General features: G+C 43.9%; 1 protein-coding gene across 1 annotated transcript in view; it reads right to left on the bottom strand.

Moving 5' to 3' along the window:
- Window positions 1-575: 575 nt before the first annotated feature.
- GARIN1B (golgi associated RAB2 interactor 1B) overlaps window positions 576-15,167 on the bottom strand; it is a 15,469-nt gene continuing 877 nt past the window's right edge. Inside the window, exons 2-7 of the mRNA XM_052638767.1 lie at window positions 14,410-14,594; window positions 12,669-12,921; window positions 8,442-8,563; window positions 5,374-5,411; window positions 1,621-1,791; window positions 576-684 (exon numbers count right to left, since the gene is read on the bottom strand). Coding sequence (XP_052494727.1) covers window positions 671-684; window positions 1,621-1,791; window positions 5,374-5,411; window positions 8,442-8,563; window positions 12,669-12,921; window positions 14,410-14,594 — 783 coding nt within the window. The 3' untranslated portion in view covers window positions 576-670. The remainder of the gene's footprint in view (window positions 685-1,620; window positions 1,792-5,373; window positions 5,412-8,441; window positions 8,564-12,668; window positions 12,922-14,409; window positions 14,595-15,167) is intronic.

The raw sequence follows: 15,167 nt of genomic DNA, 5'->3' as shown, positions 1-15,167 counted from the left end.
AAATGCACTAAGGAAGAAGGTCTAAGGCTTGAATCAAAACAGAGGGACTAAGGAGAAAAATTGGCAAAAAGGAACATTTAAGGAGAGGCCTTTGGCTGGAATTCATTTCTCTCCCCTTATCCTTGTCCAGAGGAGTCTGAGCAGAGAAGAAAACACATGTCTCCTTTGGTATATGGCCTTACTTTGAAGTTTTAAATTAGATAAATAGAAGCGTGGCGAGGCATCTCTCAGTGTGCTGCTCATTTCCTTCTGTTTCCACTTTTCTGCATCACCCCTCTTCTCTGTTTTCCGCCCTCCACCTTCCTCTTCAGCCCCGTTTTGTTCTCTTCCACCTCTTTTCCAGTTCTAGTTCTCTTTCCTTCCTTCTCTCTCTCTTGATCCTGGTCCTTCTGAGAGCGTATGTTCTTGTGCTGGAAGGGAGGTGAGGTGCGGTGATGTGTGGTAGTGAGGATGCAAAGTTATGGACCAGAATAATGCTTCTCATCTGGGTGCCATGCTCCCAAGCGATTCTCCAGGGAAAGGCTATGCCGTCAGCGTGAGACAATTCTAGTTTTTCCTTAGGTGCAGCTTTTCTCCTCCCCTCCATAAAGACAGTATCCCGCAGAAAGCTGAATGCTGCAGAGTGGTGTTGGCAAGGGTCGTATGATTCTCTCTACTGTGAAAGGGTAGCTCAAATAGAACTTCCTGTGAGTATAGGAGAGAAAAACTTTCAATAAGATGTAGCTTGCCTTATGAGCTCTTCTGTCAGCACCTAGATACTTTGGTTAGTTTTTTAAATCATCAACTGTTGATAATAGGTAACTTATAAGAGTTAGTGGCTTATGGATAATATTTTACTCTGGAAAACATAAACCACTGTACCTTCTTTAAGGATCTCTCTTTGGTTAGACAGAGGCTCATAGGAAATACTTAATGAATGTTAAATGAATACATGGATAGATGGATGAGCCTTGGTGCATGGAAAGATAAGGGCTGGGCCTCAGAGAAATTTGATCCTTATACCTCATCCCTCCTGGGTTTCCCTGGTGCCTCAGATGGTAAAGAATCTGCTTGCCTTGCAGGAGACTCGGGTTCGATCCCTGGCTCAAGAAGATCCCCTGGAAGAGGGATCAGCTACCCACTCCAGTATTCTTGCCTGGAGAATCCCATGAACAGAGGAGCCCGGTGGGCTACAGTCCATGGCGTCATAAAGAGTCAGAGGTGACTTTCACTTTCATTCCTTATGGACTTCCTCCTTCCCACTCTACACAGCAGAAGGTTGGGATTCCCATGGAGGCCAGAGAAGGAGAAGGAGCTCCTCCCTCTGCAGAGGCAGCCCCTCATGCCTCCCGCACAGCACGGAGAAGGCAGCTCTAGTGACAGCCGTGTCCTGCTAGTCTCTGTCTTTTGAGCCACTTGTAGGAAGCCCAGGGGCCTCTGGTAGCTCTGAAGGTGCCACTCTTAGGGTTTCACTCAGCCCAGTTGGAGGTAGAGAAGAACAGGGCAAGAAGAAAGAGGGTTGAGGTAGCTGTGGCTGGTCCCCTACTCCCAACCCACAGCCTCCTGGAATCATTCCCAAGACCCTAGAACCTGAACCCAGGCCGGTCCCAGGAAGGCAGTAGATGAATGCCGTCACCGTACCTATGAGTGGGGCCAGCTGGGGCCCAGTGGAGGCTGCCAGAGTGCTGAGGAGCGAGAGGGATTGCGGCCCAGAGGGGTTCTCTCTTTCCCACTCTCCGTAGGTGAACGAATCCCTCCAACTGAGGTCACGGGTGCAAGGGATGGAGTCTTCACTCGGAGAGGTTTTTTTTCCTAGGTCAAAAAGGAATGCAGTTGTTTGTACTTTAATTCACAGAGCACACTCACAGGTTCCAGCCAACATTTGTGAGGTGCTTATTACGGGCCGGGCACTCTTCCAAACAATTACACGCATTAATGCTCTTTTAACCCTCACAGCAACCTCCAAGAGGTCAGTGCTGCCATAGTCCCCATTTGATGCATGAGGATTTTGAGGCCCAGCAAAGTGAAGTCACTTACCCATGGTCACATCGTGAGGAGGCAAGGCCAGAATCCCAAGCCAGATAGCCAGGCAACAGAGCCCGTGTTTTTACCACTACATCATGTCAACAGGCAGTACCCATAAAACGAGGCAACCAACGTGGCTTGGAGAGGTTAACCAAGTGAATTTCCCCAGGAGATTCAGCTAGCTGAACAGGCAATGCCCTTGAACCCAGATGGTCTGAAGCCAGAGCCTGTTCTTGGTCCACTTGGCTCAAGTTACTTAAGGGTGGCTCACAGCCCAGCAGCGTTGGCGTCACCCAGAGCATGTGAGAAATGCAGTCTCAGGTCTGCCCAGATGCTCTGAATCAGAATCTACATGTTAACAAGATCCCTAGGGAGGTATTTGCACATTAAAGTTTTAGGAAGGACCATATAGATCACATCACCCACAAATGGGGAAGTTACATGTTCAACTACACAGGTACACTTGGGAACGCTGGCTTTTCCAAATGTAGCTCCCTCTCTCTCTCCCTCTGATCATCCAAAAGTTTTAAGAGGCTGGGGTGTGAGCGTCCTTCCAAACTGAAAGTGTACGCTACTTGGCCCAAAGAGAAAAGAGGGGTTCCTTCAGGTCCAAGGAAAGAACAGGGTCCTAAGTACATCCCAGGATCATTCATTGCAATCAGCCTAGGGACATCTTGGGAGCAACAGTTCCGATGACACAGATGTCCTATGACTCTGAAGTTCTAGCTGTTTTCTCAAGTCCTAGAAATAAGTTTGAAATATTCTCTAGCTCTATCTTCTTCAACACTAATCTCATGGGATATGTTTTGAGTGTATGTGTATGTACATGCAGAAAAATTGGCAAAAATTTGAATGTGTGTTTGAATGTATGTGTAAAAACATGAATGACTTACCACTGTATTAGCAATCACATAATATTAGAAAGCAGTTCTAGACTTGCAGAAAATGTGGGCCAGCAGTCAGCTCTGCTTACCATAAAGAACAGGGGCTGAGAACTGGCAACCTCCAGGCTCACTTTGGTCTGCAGATACCTTTTGTTTGCCCACTAAGTTTTGGCCTATACTGTACTTTGTTGGGGAGGAGGCAATGGCAACCCACTCCAGTACTCTTGCCAGGCAAATCCCATGGATGGAGGAGCCTGGTAGGCTGCAGTCCATGGGGTCGCAAAGAGCTGGATACGACTGAACGACTTCACTTTCACTTTTCACTTTCATGCACTGGAGAAGGAAATGGTAACCCACTCCAGTGTTCTTGCCTGGAGAATCCCAGCGACGGGGGAGCCTGGTGGGCTGCCGTCTATGGGGTCGCACAGAGTCAGACACGACTGAAGTGACTTAGCAGCAGCAGTACTTTGTTGGGCTTCCCTGGTGGCTCAGATGGTAAAGGATTGTCCTGTGGTGCAGGAGACTCGGGTTCAGTCTCTGGGTTGGGAAGATGCCCTGGAAAAGGGAATGGTAATGCACTGCAGTAGTCTTGCCTGGAGAATTCTAAGAACCGAGGAGCCTGGAGGGCTACAGTCCATAGGTTCACAAAGAATCAGACACGACTGACCAACTATCACTTTCACGCTATAGATTTTTACGAAGTGGGGGGTGGGAGTGTTTGTGATATAAAAATTCAGATTTTTGTTTTTTCTTGAAAAATCAGATTGTCTGGCAATGCCAGGCCTGTGTTGCAGCATGGCAACCATTAATGAAACTTTAATTGAAACCTTCACTTTTTCATTGCCACAGTCCCCATCACTCCCTACTGTCTCTTCAGTGCTGAACCGTGTCAGCCCAGCTGTTGTTTTATGAATAATAGGGATGAGAGAAAAATTAGCCATTTCTTATATCTATGACACATAGACTCTTTACTCCTTTATAACACCTGCAGATGTTTGAGTTTGAATCCCTGGTTTGGATATAAGTTGGCACAGCTCCTCTGGGATCTACGCACTCCTCCAAATATAACATGATATTCTGGCTGCCTTATGAGCCGATTTGGAGGAATAATTCCTTTAGGGATGTGGTGCATGAATATTTATTGAGCTCCTATTGCATTCTCAGACCTGCGCTTCCCGCTGTAGGAATTCAGAGGCATGCAAAAAAGTTTAGTATTGGTTGAAGAAATAAGACTTACACCTATGAAACAATTAGGGAACTTATGTTATGAAAGAGAGGTTATGAGCAAGGCAAGATGTGCCTGGACAGGAAGGTGTTGCGAGTGTCATTGTTTAGTCTCTAAGTTGTGTCTGACTCTTTGCGACCCCATGGACTGTAACCCTCCAGGCTCCTCTGTCCATGGAATTCTCCAAGCAAGAATACTGGAGTGGGTTGCCATTTCTTTCTCTAGGGGACCTTCCTGACCCAGGGATTGAACCCGTGTCTCCTGCATTGCAGACGGATTCTTAACGCTGAGTCACCGGGGAAGCCTCAGTTGTGAGTGTATCTGGATGATTAGGCAGGATTTAGAGTGGCGTCAGGAAGAAGGGAGCAGAGGAGGAGGAATAAGTCATGGGGAAGGATAGCTGAGGTTTGACCAGAGCAGAAGATTTGAGCTGGAGAAAAGGAAGCAGAGAGCTCCCAATTAAGGAGGAGAGAGTAATCAGGTGAGATGGGTAAGAGATGGAAAGTTCATGCAGGATCAGCCATGCCAAAATGAGTGGATTTAGGGTAAACTAGAACCTGAGAATGCATCGGGAACTGGCTGCTGTTTCCAGGATGTGTCATGCTGTCTCACACGGACTCTGTCTCTTTCTAGGATCCCTGCCTCATCCGCCTCGGCCAGCCCACTTGTACTCATCCTCTGTGACTCAGCACAGACCCCAGGTCTTCCGGGACAGCTTCCCAGAAGGAGTGAGGGAGTTCTGCCTTTGTGCCCTCAAGACAGGAGCACCCCAGTCTTGAGCTTTGAATGTTGCCTGGAAGGAGAGGTTATGTGATTTGGAAATTTACCCATTTGACTCCAAAAACTATAAACCCCTGAATGGGATGCTGTGTTTTTCTTCACTGTGACTCCAAAGCCTTCAACAGTGTTTGGCACTTACCGAGTGCTCAATGTGTGTTTTTGAATGAATGAATGAACTAGCAGGAGATTGTTGCAGTGGCCCAGGCAAGAGATGATAAAGTGGACTAGGGTGGGATCTGTGGGCTTGGAAATGAACTCAAGAATGTAAAGAATATTTCAAAGAAAAAAACTGGGGTGATGTGGTGCCAAATAGACGATGGTGACCGCAGATCCCAGAAGAACTAGAACCAAGGTACAGGAGGAAAATGGTGATCCTGACAGCACAGGAAAGCTGGGATGGGGGGCTGGAGGGAATTTTATTCCTATGTCTGCAGAGCAGAAAGATTCTCCAAGATCCGGGTGCCCTGTGCCCTCCCTTACCTGAGCTGTCCTTTTTGTTCTCTGTCTTTCTGCTGCTCCTGGAACTCCAATCATTTCAGGATCAAGGAAATGAAGGTCAGAAGGAAAAGAACAGAGAGTGAGACTCTTGTTTTAAAGCTTGTTTCTTGTTCTATTTTTCCTGATGCAACAAAAGCTTTAGAGGCAGATATAAATATGAAAAAGGACAGCTGTGGCTATACTGGGTGGATGTGACCCATATTAAAGCACCAGAAGGAAAACTAGAGAAGGGGGAGGTAGGGTGGGGTAGGGGTTTGGGGAGCAGAACCCTTGACGCCGACTTTGCTGAGGTGGAGTGGGCGTGACTCCGTCTGTTTGGCATCGCAGCCATTCATTTTATTTGCTGTAAGTTGCATATTGCTGTTGATGTGCAAAAACTGCTAAAACTGCAACCAGACCAGAACCTGCCTAAATGAGGAGAAAAATCATCACTCCAGGGCTTCATGCTGGGAAATGAAAGAGAAGAAACTAAACGTCTGTACAAAGTAATTGTTTGAGATGGGGAAGCAAAAATTAAATGTTCCCAGCTTCTCGCATCCTTCTGATCCGTCTTGTATATGACAGCCCGGACTCGGTTGCCATGGCTCCCTGGCTGGTCCCATCACACCTAGCCTCCCTGTTTTCAAATCGCTGTCACGAAGCAGCCAGCTTGACCTTTTAAAAATGTAAATGGGATCACAGCACTTCCCTATTTAAAATGCTAAGGTTCCCATTACACTTAAAAGCTTAAATCCATTCACATGGCTTCCCAGGCCCTGCCTGGCTTGGGCCCTGCCCACTTCTACATATGTCCTCCTACCAACATCCCCACTTTCCCACTGATCTTCCTCCCTTTCTCTACACTGACTCATTAGGCTTCTTACTCAGGGCGAAGCCTCCGTCTTACACCCATTTGTTCCCTTAGTCTGCACAACTTTCCCCATCCTTTATCTGAGTTCTGTGAGTTTTTCCTTCAGGTCTTCACTTCTCTGACCTTTCAGAGATATTAAAATCTCTCTGTGCCAGAGATTGCCAGTAGGCCCCCAGCATCCCTTCTTCCCTTCTGCTAAGGCAGAGCATCTAATTTTGTGTTGGGCCCATGGCTATGCGGAGTGAAGGCTTCATTTCCCAGCCTCCTTTGCAACTGGGTGTGGCTATCGTTATTCAGTCTCTAAGTCATGTCCCACTCTTTGCAACTCCATAGACTGCAGCACACGTGGCTCCTCTGCCTTCCACTATCTCCTGGAGTTTGTTCAAATTCATGTTCATTGAGTTGGTGATGCTATCTAACCATCTCATCCTCTGCCACCCTTTCTTTTGCCTTCAATCTTTCCCAGCATTAGGGTCTTTTCCAATGAGTTGACTCATCGCATCAGGTGACCAAAGCATTAGAGCTTCAGCTTCAGCAACAGTCCTTCCAATGAATATTGAGGGTTGATTTCCTTTAGAATTGACTGGTTTGATCTTGCAGTCCAAAGGACTCTCAAGAGTCCTCCAGCACCACAATTTGAAAGCATCAATTCTTTAGTGCTTAGCTTTCTTTCTGGTCCAACTCTCACATTCATACATGACTACTGGAAAAATCATAGCTTTGACTAAATATAGGTGTGGCTAATGAGGTATAAACAGAGGCTTGTCCTAAGAGTAATAAAGAAAATCTGTGAGTTAACATTTTGAGACAATCAAAAAGTTGCTTCAGAATATCTTGTTCTGGGAATTCCCTGATGGTCCAATGGTTAGAACTCTGCACTTTCTGGGGTCAGGAGTTCTACCCTTGGTCAGTGAGCTAAGAGCTTGCAAGCTGAGTGGTGTGGTCAAAAAAAAAAAAAATTGCTGTATTAAGTCCAGATCTCCTGTTCAGAATGTGATATCTTACCCTGGAACTTCTTCATTACAGATCTCTGTGTGATATACCGAGTGACAACCCCAGTATAAAAAATTATTCAACAGTGGGCAACTAATAAGTCTTTTTCTTGTGTTATCACTTTCCTACTTTCAGCCCAAGTTAGAATACAAGTTAATATTTGTTGAAAGTTAACTTATAACTGCCTCTAAATTTGCTGAGGACCAGCCAAGCACTTGATGCATTTGGGTTCATTTTATACTGACACTATCTGGATGAGGTTGGCATTATCATAATTTCCACTTTACAGATCTGAAAACTGAGGCCCAGCAGAGTTCAGCAATGTGCCCAAGGGCTCATAGTCAGAGCAGTGACTTGGGTCCAAACCTATGTGAGCACTTACCCACTACAAGACTTTGCCTCCTCTGCGCTCTCCTGATTTTCAGTTTATTACTGGCACTCATACATACAAAAGAACTTTCTCTTTAAAATTCTCTCTCGGAGTTGCTGGTCCCTGTCATGACAAAATCTCCTTCTCTGGTGTCTTTCTCTCGTGGTGACATTTACTAACTTATTTCTGTTCTCCCCTTTCTTTGACACCACATGTCAAGTTCGCTAGGACTCCGGTTCCCACTTGATCTTCGCTCTCTGGCTGTGGTACTCTGAGGTCTAACTGTGCTCTGCTTTTGTCTCTCTCATACACCAGTCCCAAGAGTCAACCCCAAGTCATCTGTACCTACAATGACATTTCCTCAGACATGGAGAAGACAGGCCTACATGAGGGAGCTTTCCAGAAAACACTTAAAAAAATGACCACAGAAGCTCCATAGAGTCCAAGCAGAGGCCAAGTATGTAGGTAAAGGAACTCAGTGATAGAGGATGTTTTAAACAATGTTTTGATTATTTCTCAGCAGGAAATCTAGGAACTAGATTAGAAATTAGGTTTTACATTTCCACTGTGTCACTAATTTATTCTTAATATTGAAGAGGTTACTTTTCATTTTTTATGAATATCCTCCTCTGAAGTCAAGCCCACAGTGCTTGTGGAGGACAAGCAGGCAAAGAGACCACAGAAAGGTTTCCCTGAGTCAAGAATACAGACTGGATTGGATATGGAAGGGCAGAATTTCATGTACTTCCTTGTGTCCCTTAATCAGATTACTTGGTTTCTGGGTCTCTGGGGCAGACCACCTGCGGACATCAAGCTGGCTGGATTTGAGTCATGTACCTGAACAGGTGGTGCTGATGCAAGTCCGCAAAGATCTGACAGAGGGCCTCACTCTCCCCTTTGGCCATCAGCTGCATGAGGCTCTCGCTGGGCTGGGAAGCTTGGGGTTTCTTCTGTACTAACTAGATAGAGCAAAGAAAAACAAAGCCAGGTTGTTAAGGTCTTAGCATCTCTGCACAGTTTCCTAATATCATGGTCTAGACCCTAAAGTGTTAGAACCTAAAGTGTTCCATCAGACAAAGCCATGTCAGCAGCTCAGAGAGGCAGTTCTGAGGCTATATCTGTTTTGATCTCTATTGTTATAAATTTCCTTTGATGTCCTAAGAATAATATTGTTAAAACATAATTTAGTGTAGATAAGCTATTCTTAACATACCTTACTATGTTATTGAACAGTCTATTAATATAAACTTTAATAAAACTTACTGTACTTGGTTTTATATTTAAATAGAGGGGGTTAAATGTTTATTGTAGAAATTAAATGTTTTTCAAATTCATTTCTCTAAGAAATATCCTGTGTTGGGGTGCTTTTTGTGCCAAAGTAAAATTGCCTCTTTTCTTGTTGGCTGTGATGCCCCTCGGATGTTCTAGTTGTGCGGGTGTGTGTGTGCACATGCTCAGTCATGTTAGACTCTGAGGCCCCATGGACTGTAGCCCACCAGCCTTCTCCGTCCATAGACTCTTCCAGGCAAGAATACTGGAGTGAGTTGCCATTTCCTCCTCCAGGGGATCTTCCTGACCCAGGGATCAAACCCATATCTCTTGCATCTCCCACACTGGCAGGCAGATTTTTTACCACTGCACCACCTGGGATGTCCCCTAGTTGTGCACACTGCTCATGTTCATTTAATATTAATATTTACTGAATATCAACTACTTACCAGGCACCGGGGAATCTCAGTGAAAAAAACAAAAATCTCAGCCATTGTGGAGCTTATGTTGTAGCTCACGTCAGGCTTCGGTTCATTAGACTCCAAGGCCTGAGGCAAAAAGGCCCAGGTGGCTTCCCTGATTTCTATCAAATATTTAAAGAAGTAGTAACATCAATTCTTCAAAAACTCAGAAACAGAGGAGGAGGGACACTTTTTAAATTACTCAATAAGGCAAGGAGTATTCTGATACCAAAGCCAGGCTATCACAAGAACACTACAGACCAATCTCTAATGAACATAGGTGAAAAACTCTTTTAACAAAATGCTAGCAAACCAAATCAAACTATATAGAAAGGCTCATATACATCGTAATGTAATGGAATTTATTGCAGGAACACAAGCCTGGTTTAACATCTAAGAATTAAAGTAATATAATATATGGGCTTCCCTGTTGGCTCAGTGGTAAAGAATCTGCCTGCCAGTGCAGGAGACCTGGGTTCTATCCCTGGGTCGGGAAGATCCCCTGGAGAAGAAAATGGCAACCCATTCCAGTATTCTTGCCTGGGAAATCCTATGGACATGGACAAAGGAGTCTGGCAGGCTACAGTCCATGGGGTTGCAAAGAATTGGACACAACTTAGCAACTAAACAACAACAATATACTATATTAATAGAATAAAGAACAAACAATATGATCATCTTAGTAGACAGAAAAAAAGCATTTGCCAAAGTCTAATACCCATTCATGATAAAAACTCTTAATAAACAAGGAATAGAAAGGAATTTTCTCTATCTTATAAAGGGCATCTACAAAAATCCCGTAGTTAATATCATACTTAGTGAAAGACTGGATATTTCCCCCTAATACCCGGAATGAGGCAAGGATGTCTGCTTTTGTTACTTTTATTAAACATTGTACTGAAGGTTCTAACTAATGCGATAAGCAATAAACAAATAAATGGATCCAAATGAGAAATGAAATTAAGCTGTATTTATTTACAGATAATAAGAATGTATGCATATATGTAGAAAATCCTAAGGAATCCATGAAAACTACTACAGCTAATAAACAATAATACACAAAAATCGACTGTATTTCTATATACTTTCAATAAGCGATACAAAATTAAGACAACACAATTCCGGTCACAATAATATCAACAACAATCAATACTTAGGAATATATTGAACAAAATAAGTGCAGAACTTATAAACTGAAGGCTGCAAACATTGCTAAGGGAAATTAAATTAGATTGAATAAATGGAAAGACTTTGTATACATATGTACTGAAAGACTCAATATTGTCAAGACGTCAATTTTCCCCAGATTGTTGTATAACTTCAACATGTCCTTATCAAAATTCTAGCAGGTTTGTTTGTGTTTTTTTGCAGAAATTGGCAAGTTGATCCTAAAATTAACATGGAAATGCAGAGGATCTGGAATTGGCTATTCCAAAACAATTTGAGAAAGAGCAAAACTGGAAGATTTACAACACCCAATTTCAAATATTAAAATTCAAAAGTTTCAAAAAACTTACTATAAAGCTTCATTTATCAAGACGTTGTGGTATTGGCACAAGAATAGGCAAACAGATCAATGGAACAGAACTGAGAAGCCAGAAATAAATCCTTAGGTTTATGGTCCAATGCCAAGACAATTCAACGTGGGAAGGATAGTCTTATAACAAATGGTACTAGACCAGTTATAACATTCACATGCCAAAAAAAATTTACTTAAAAGTGTACCCTTACCTCACGTCATACAAAAATATTAATTCAGGGATCAAAGACCTACACGTAAGAGCTAAGTCTAGGGACTTCCCTGGTGGTCCAGTGATTAAGACTCCATGTTTCAAATGGCAGAGGCTCGTATTCAGTCCTTGGCTGGGGAACTAAGATCCCACATGCCACGTGATGTGGCCAAAAAAAAAATTTTTTTTTAAAAAGAAGTCTATACAACTTCTTGAAGAAAATATAGGATAACACCTTTGTGACTTTCGGTTGAACAAAAAGTTTTTAGATACACCACTAAAAGTCAGATCTATTAAAGAAAAAATTGATAAACTGCACTTCATCAAAATTTAAAACTTTTGCTCCTTAGAAAACATCATTAAGAAAATGAAAAGGCAACTCACAGACTGTGAAAAAACATTTACAAGTCATATATCTGATAAAGGACTTGTATCCATAATATGCAAAGAGCTCTTACAACTCAATTAAAAAAATTTTTTTAAATAAGCAAAAGATTTGAATAGAAATTTCACCGAGAATATATGTAAATGGTTAACAAGTCTCTGAAAAGTTCCTTGACAGGAAATCCTAATTAAAAACACAACATATTCCCTAGAATGGCTTTAATTAAGAAGATAATATCATTGTTGGTGAAGATGTGGAGAAAGCGAAACCCTCTCACATTCCTGGTGAGAATGTAAATGGTACAGTCACTTTGGAAAAAGGTTTGCCTGTTTACACACAAACTTACCATATGACTCACCAATTCCAAATTCTTGGAATCTACCCACAACAAATGAAAACATGCCCTAACATACATCTATACAAAAACTTGTACACAAATGTTCACAGCAGCATTATTCATAATAAGGCCCAAATGAAATAATCCAAAGGTCTCCCAGGTGGTGCAGCAGTAAAGAATTTGCCTGCTGATACAGGAGATGCAGATTCAATACCTGGGCCAGGAAGATCCCCTGGAGGAGGAAAGAGCAACCCATTCTGGTATTCTTGCCTGGAAAATTTCATGGACAGAGGAGCCTGGTGGGATGCAGTCCGTGGGGTCTCAAAGAGTTGGACAGGACTGAGCGTGCATGCACGAAAATGATCCAAATGTCCATCAGCTGGTGACTAGACAAAATGTGGTCTATCCATGCAGTGGAATACTATTCAGCAATAAAAAGGAAGAAATTGTTGATAATCTGTGACTCTAACAGAGAGTTGGCCTCATGCTATGATATGAATGAACTTGAAAAACCTTACACTAAGAGAAAGAAGCCAGACACAAAACACTATATATTATAGGATTCCATGTATGTGAAATGTTTCAGAAATATGAGTAGAGTTTGAAGACAGTTCAGTGGTTGCCTAGGGCAGAAAGTACGAACAGAATGACTGCAAATGGGCATGAGGGGAATTTTTTAGGGTGATATTGTAGTGATGGTTGCAGAACTCTATACATTTACTGAAAATGCTGAACTGTACACTTGAGTGAATTTTAATCAAAAAAGTGATTAGAAAAGGCCTAAGGCAGGGATCGCCTTCCCAGGGTGCTGCCATATCAGCTTACCAAAGCTCTACAGCTCAGCTCTGGCCTTGGCTGGAGGAGGCCATAGTGTCCACTTACCTGTGAGTCTCCTGAGGGACTGCAGCTACTCTTGGGTACCAGGCAGTGAGTGACAAGAATCCTGGGGTCTTTGGTGGTGATGGACAGGCCCTTCTGCAGAATTTGAATGAGCCGGATCCAGAAGTGGAAGACAGTCTCAGGATGGTCGGGGTGGAGTTTTAGATAGTATATCTTCTCTGTGACTGTCCTCAACCGCAGGACACGTTGAAGGCTGTCAGAGACCTGGAGCTCCACAAACTTCAATGGGAGAATCCTGAAGATGCAAGGGAAGACGTACATTGACAACACACACGGTCCAACCCTGTCTTCATGAAAATGAAGAGTGTCTTCTTTAGGACCAAGGCTTTGGGGGTGGGTAGGAGTGAATGGTTAGCAGCACAGTGATTCTCAAACTTTAGGGAGATCAGATTCATCTGGGGAGCTTGGTTAAAATGCAGACACCTGAAGATACTCCCAAAGATTCAGATTCAGTAGGTCTGGGGTTGGGCCCTGGATTCTGCATTTTAACCTCCACCTATCCTTCTACGACTTTCATGCTGGTGTTCCCTGAATCCTGCTTGAGAGGGGCAGCCTGGGAGTAAGGTAGCTGGCATCATAGGGATTTTTAATTTTCTTAGGAGCTGGGTCCCACTGTCCAGCTTGTCCATTCATTGACCTTAAGGCCTCAATTACTCTTCCCAAAGGAGCTAAAGTTCAGGGAGCTGGCTTTGGATCTGGGATTAGTCAGCTGAACTGGGATGCACTTGCTATAGCGGCTGCTTAGAACATAACGGAGAGGTTTATTATTGAAACAACATGGAGCAATGAAAGGTTAACTTGGGCTTCTGGGAATATCTAGAGATTCTTGAGATATCCTGCAAATTACTTGAAGAGGCTCCAGCATCTAAAAGGGCCACTGCACACTGCTGTATTCAAAATGGATAACCAGCAAGGGTATAGCACATGGAACAATACTCAGTGTTATGCGCCAGCCTGGATGGGAGGAGGATATGGGGGGAGAATGGATACAGGTTATATGTATGGCTGAGTCACTTTGCTGTTCACTTGAAACTACCACAACATTGTTAATCGGTTATACCCCAATACAAAATAAAAAGTTGGAAATCTGAAAAAATAAAAGGGCCATTGCATCCTGGACAAGCATAATATTACAGTTCCAAGAAAGACGTTATGCAATTCACTTTACCAGTAGGAAAACTGAAATGCATCAAGTAACTTGGGACTCAAAAATTGTTTTGAGTCTGCTGCTGCTGCTTCTAAGTCGCCTCAGTCGTGTCCGACTCTGCACGACCCCATAGATGGCAGCCTACAAGGCTCCACCGTCCCTGGGATTCTCCCAGCAAGAACACTGAAGTGGGTTGCCATTTCCTTCTCCAATGCATGAAAGTGAAAAGTGAAAGTGAAGTCGCTCAGTTGTTTCTGACTCCTAGCGACTCCATGGACTGCAGCCTACCAGGCTCCTCCATCCATGGGATTCTCCAGGCAAGAGTACTGGAGTGGGGTGCCATTGCCTTCTCTGGTTTCGAGTCTAGTCAGTTGCATAAGGTCTAGAACCTGCATCTCCCAACCAACGCTTCATCTCCTAGACCCGTTGGCTTCTTTGTCCCTTGCCCCAGAGTAGAAAGACTTCCTAAGAATTCAGTGCAGTGAATGCAATAAGAAGGAAAGTGGGGATGTAGACTGGCCCTCCTTCCTGTCCATGTTACGTGCCTCCCATTTTGCCCTACTTCAGAATGCTCACCTCTTCAGGATGATCTTGGGGGCTGTGGATGGTTTGTTCCATGTCTGGTTCTGCCTGTGGTGCCATTTGACACTAGCCATGAGGAGGATGTTGGGAAGAGGCAGGCAGGGCACGGAGGAGGTCACCCCCAGGGCCATGGTGTTGCAGGCTTTGTAGATGTCTATCCAGTTCCTGCCCTTTCTGACCTGCAAAGCAGTCCCCCAGGCACAGTCTGAGCGTTTGGCAGGAGCAGCAGCATGTTTCACGAGAGAGCTTCTCAAACTCGGCACTGTTCACATTTGGGGCTGGATAATTCTTTGTTTGGGGGCAGTGGGCTCTCCTGTGTGTTGTAAGATGTTTAACAGCATCCATGGCCTCTGCCCAATAAGATGAGGATAGCAGTGACCACCCCAACCCCACCCCCAAATTGTGACAATCCAAAACGCTTCATTCAGACATGGCCAGTGGCTTCAGACATGGCTCCACTACTGGTGGGGGCAAGGTCATCACTTGTTTGGAACCACAGTTAAACCTATATTGGTTAAACAATTCTAACAGTGTTTACTTTGCCTATTGTGGGTTGACCAAAAAGTTCATTTGGGTTTTTTAAGCTGAAATGGAAAAATCGAATGAACTTTTTGACTAATCCAATGTTAGCAATTGCCCACAAGAGTCTCCTGACGTCACACTTCTACGAATCCTCCCCAGACTGCTTCCTGGCTTTTATTTTAAAAACCTGTCCTTTGGCACTTTCTTGAGGGGCCCTATTATCTCCTGCA

Source organism: Budorcas taxicolor, chromosome 4 (genome assembly GCF_023091745.1).
Source record: "Budorcas taxicolor isolate Tak-1 chromosome 4, Takin1.1, whole genome shotgun sequence".
Classification (NCBI taxonomy): Eukaryota; Metazoa; Chordata; class Mammalia; order Artiodactyla; family Bovidae; genus Budorcas; species Budorcas taxicolor.
The sequence above is the reverse complement of the archived record's forward strand: the minus strand, read 5'-3'. Positions and strand labels throughout refer to the sequence as shown.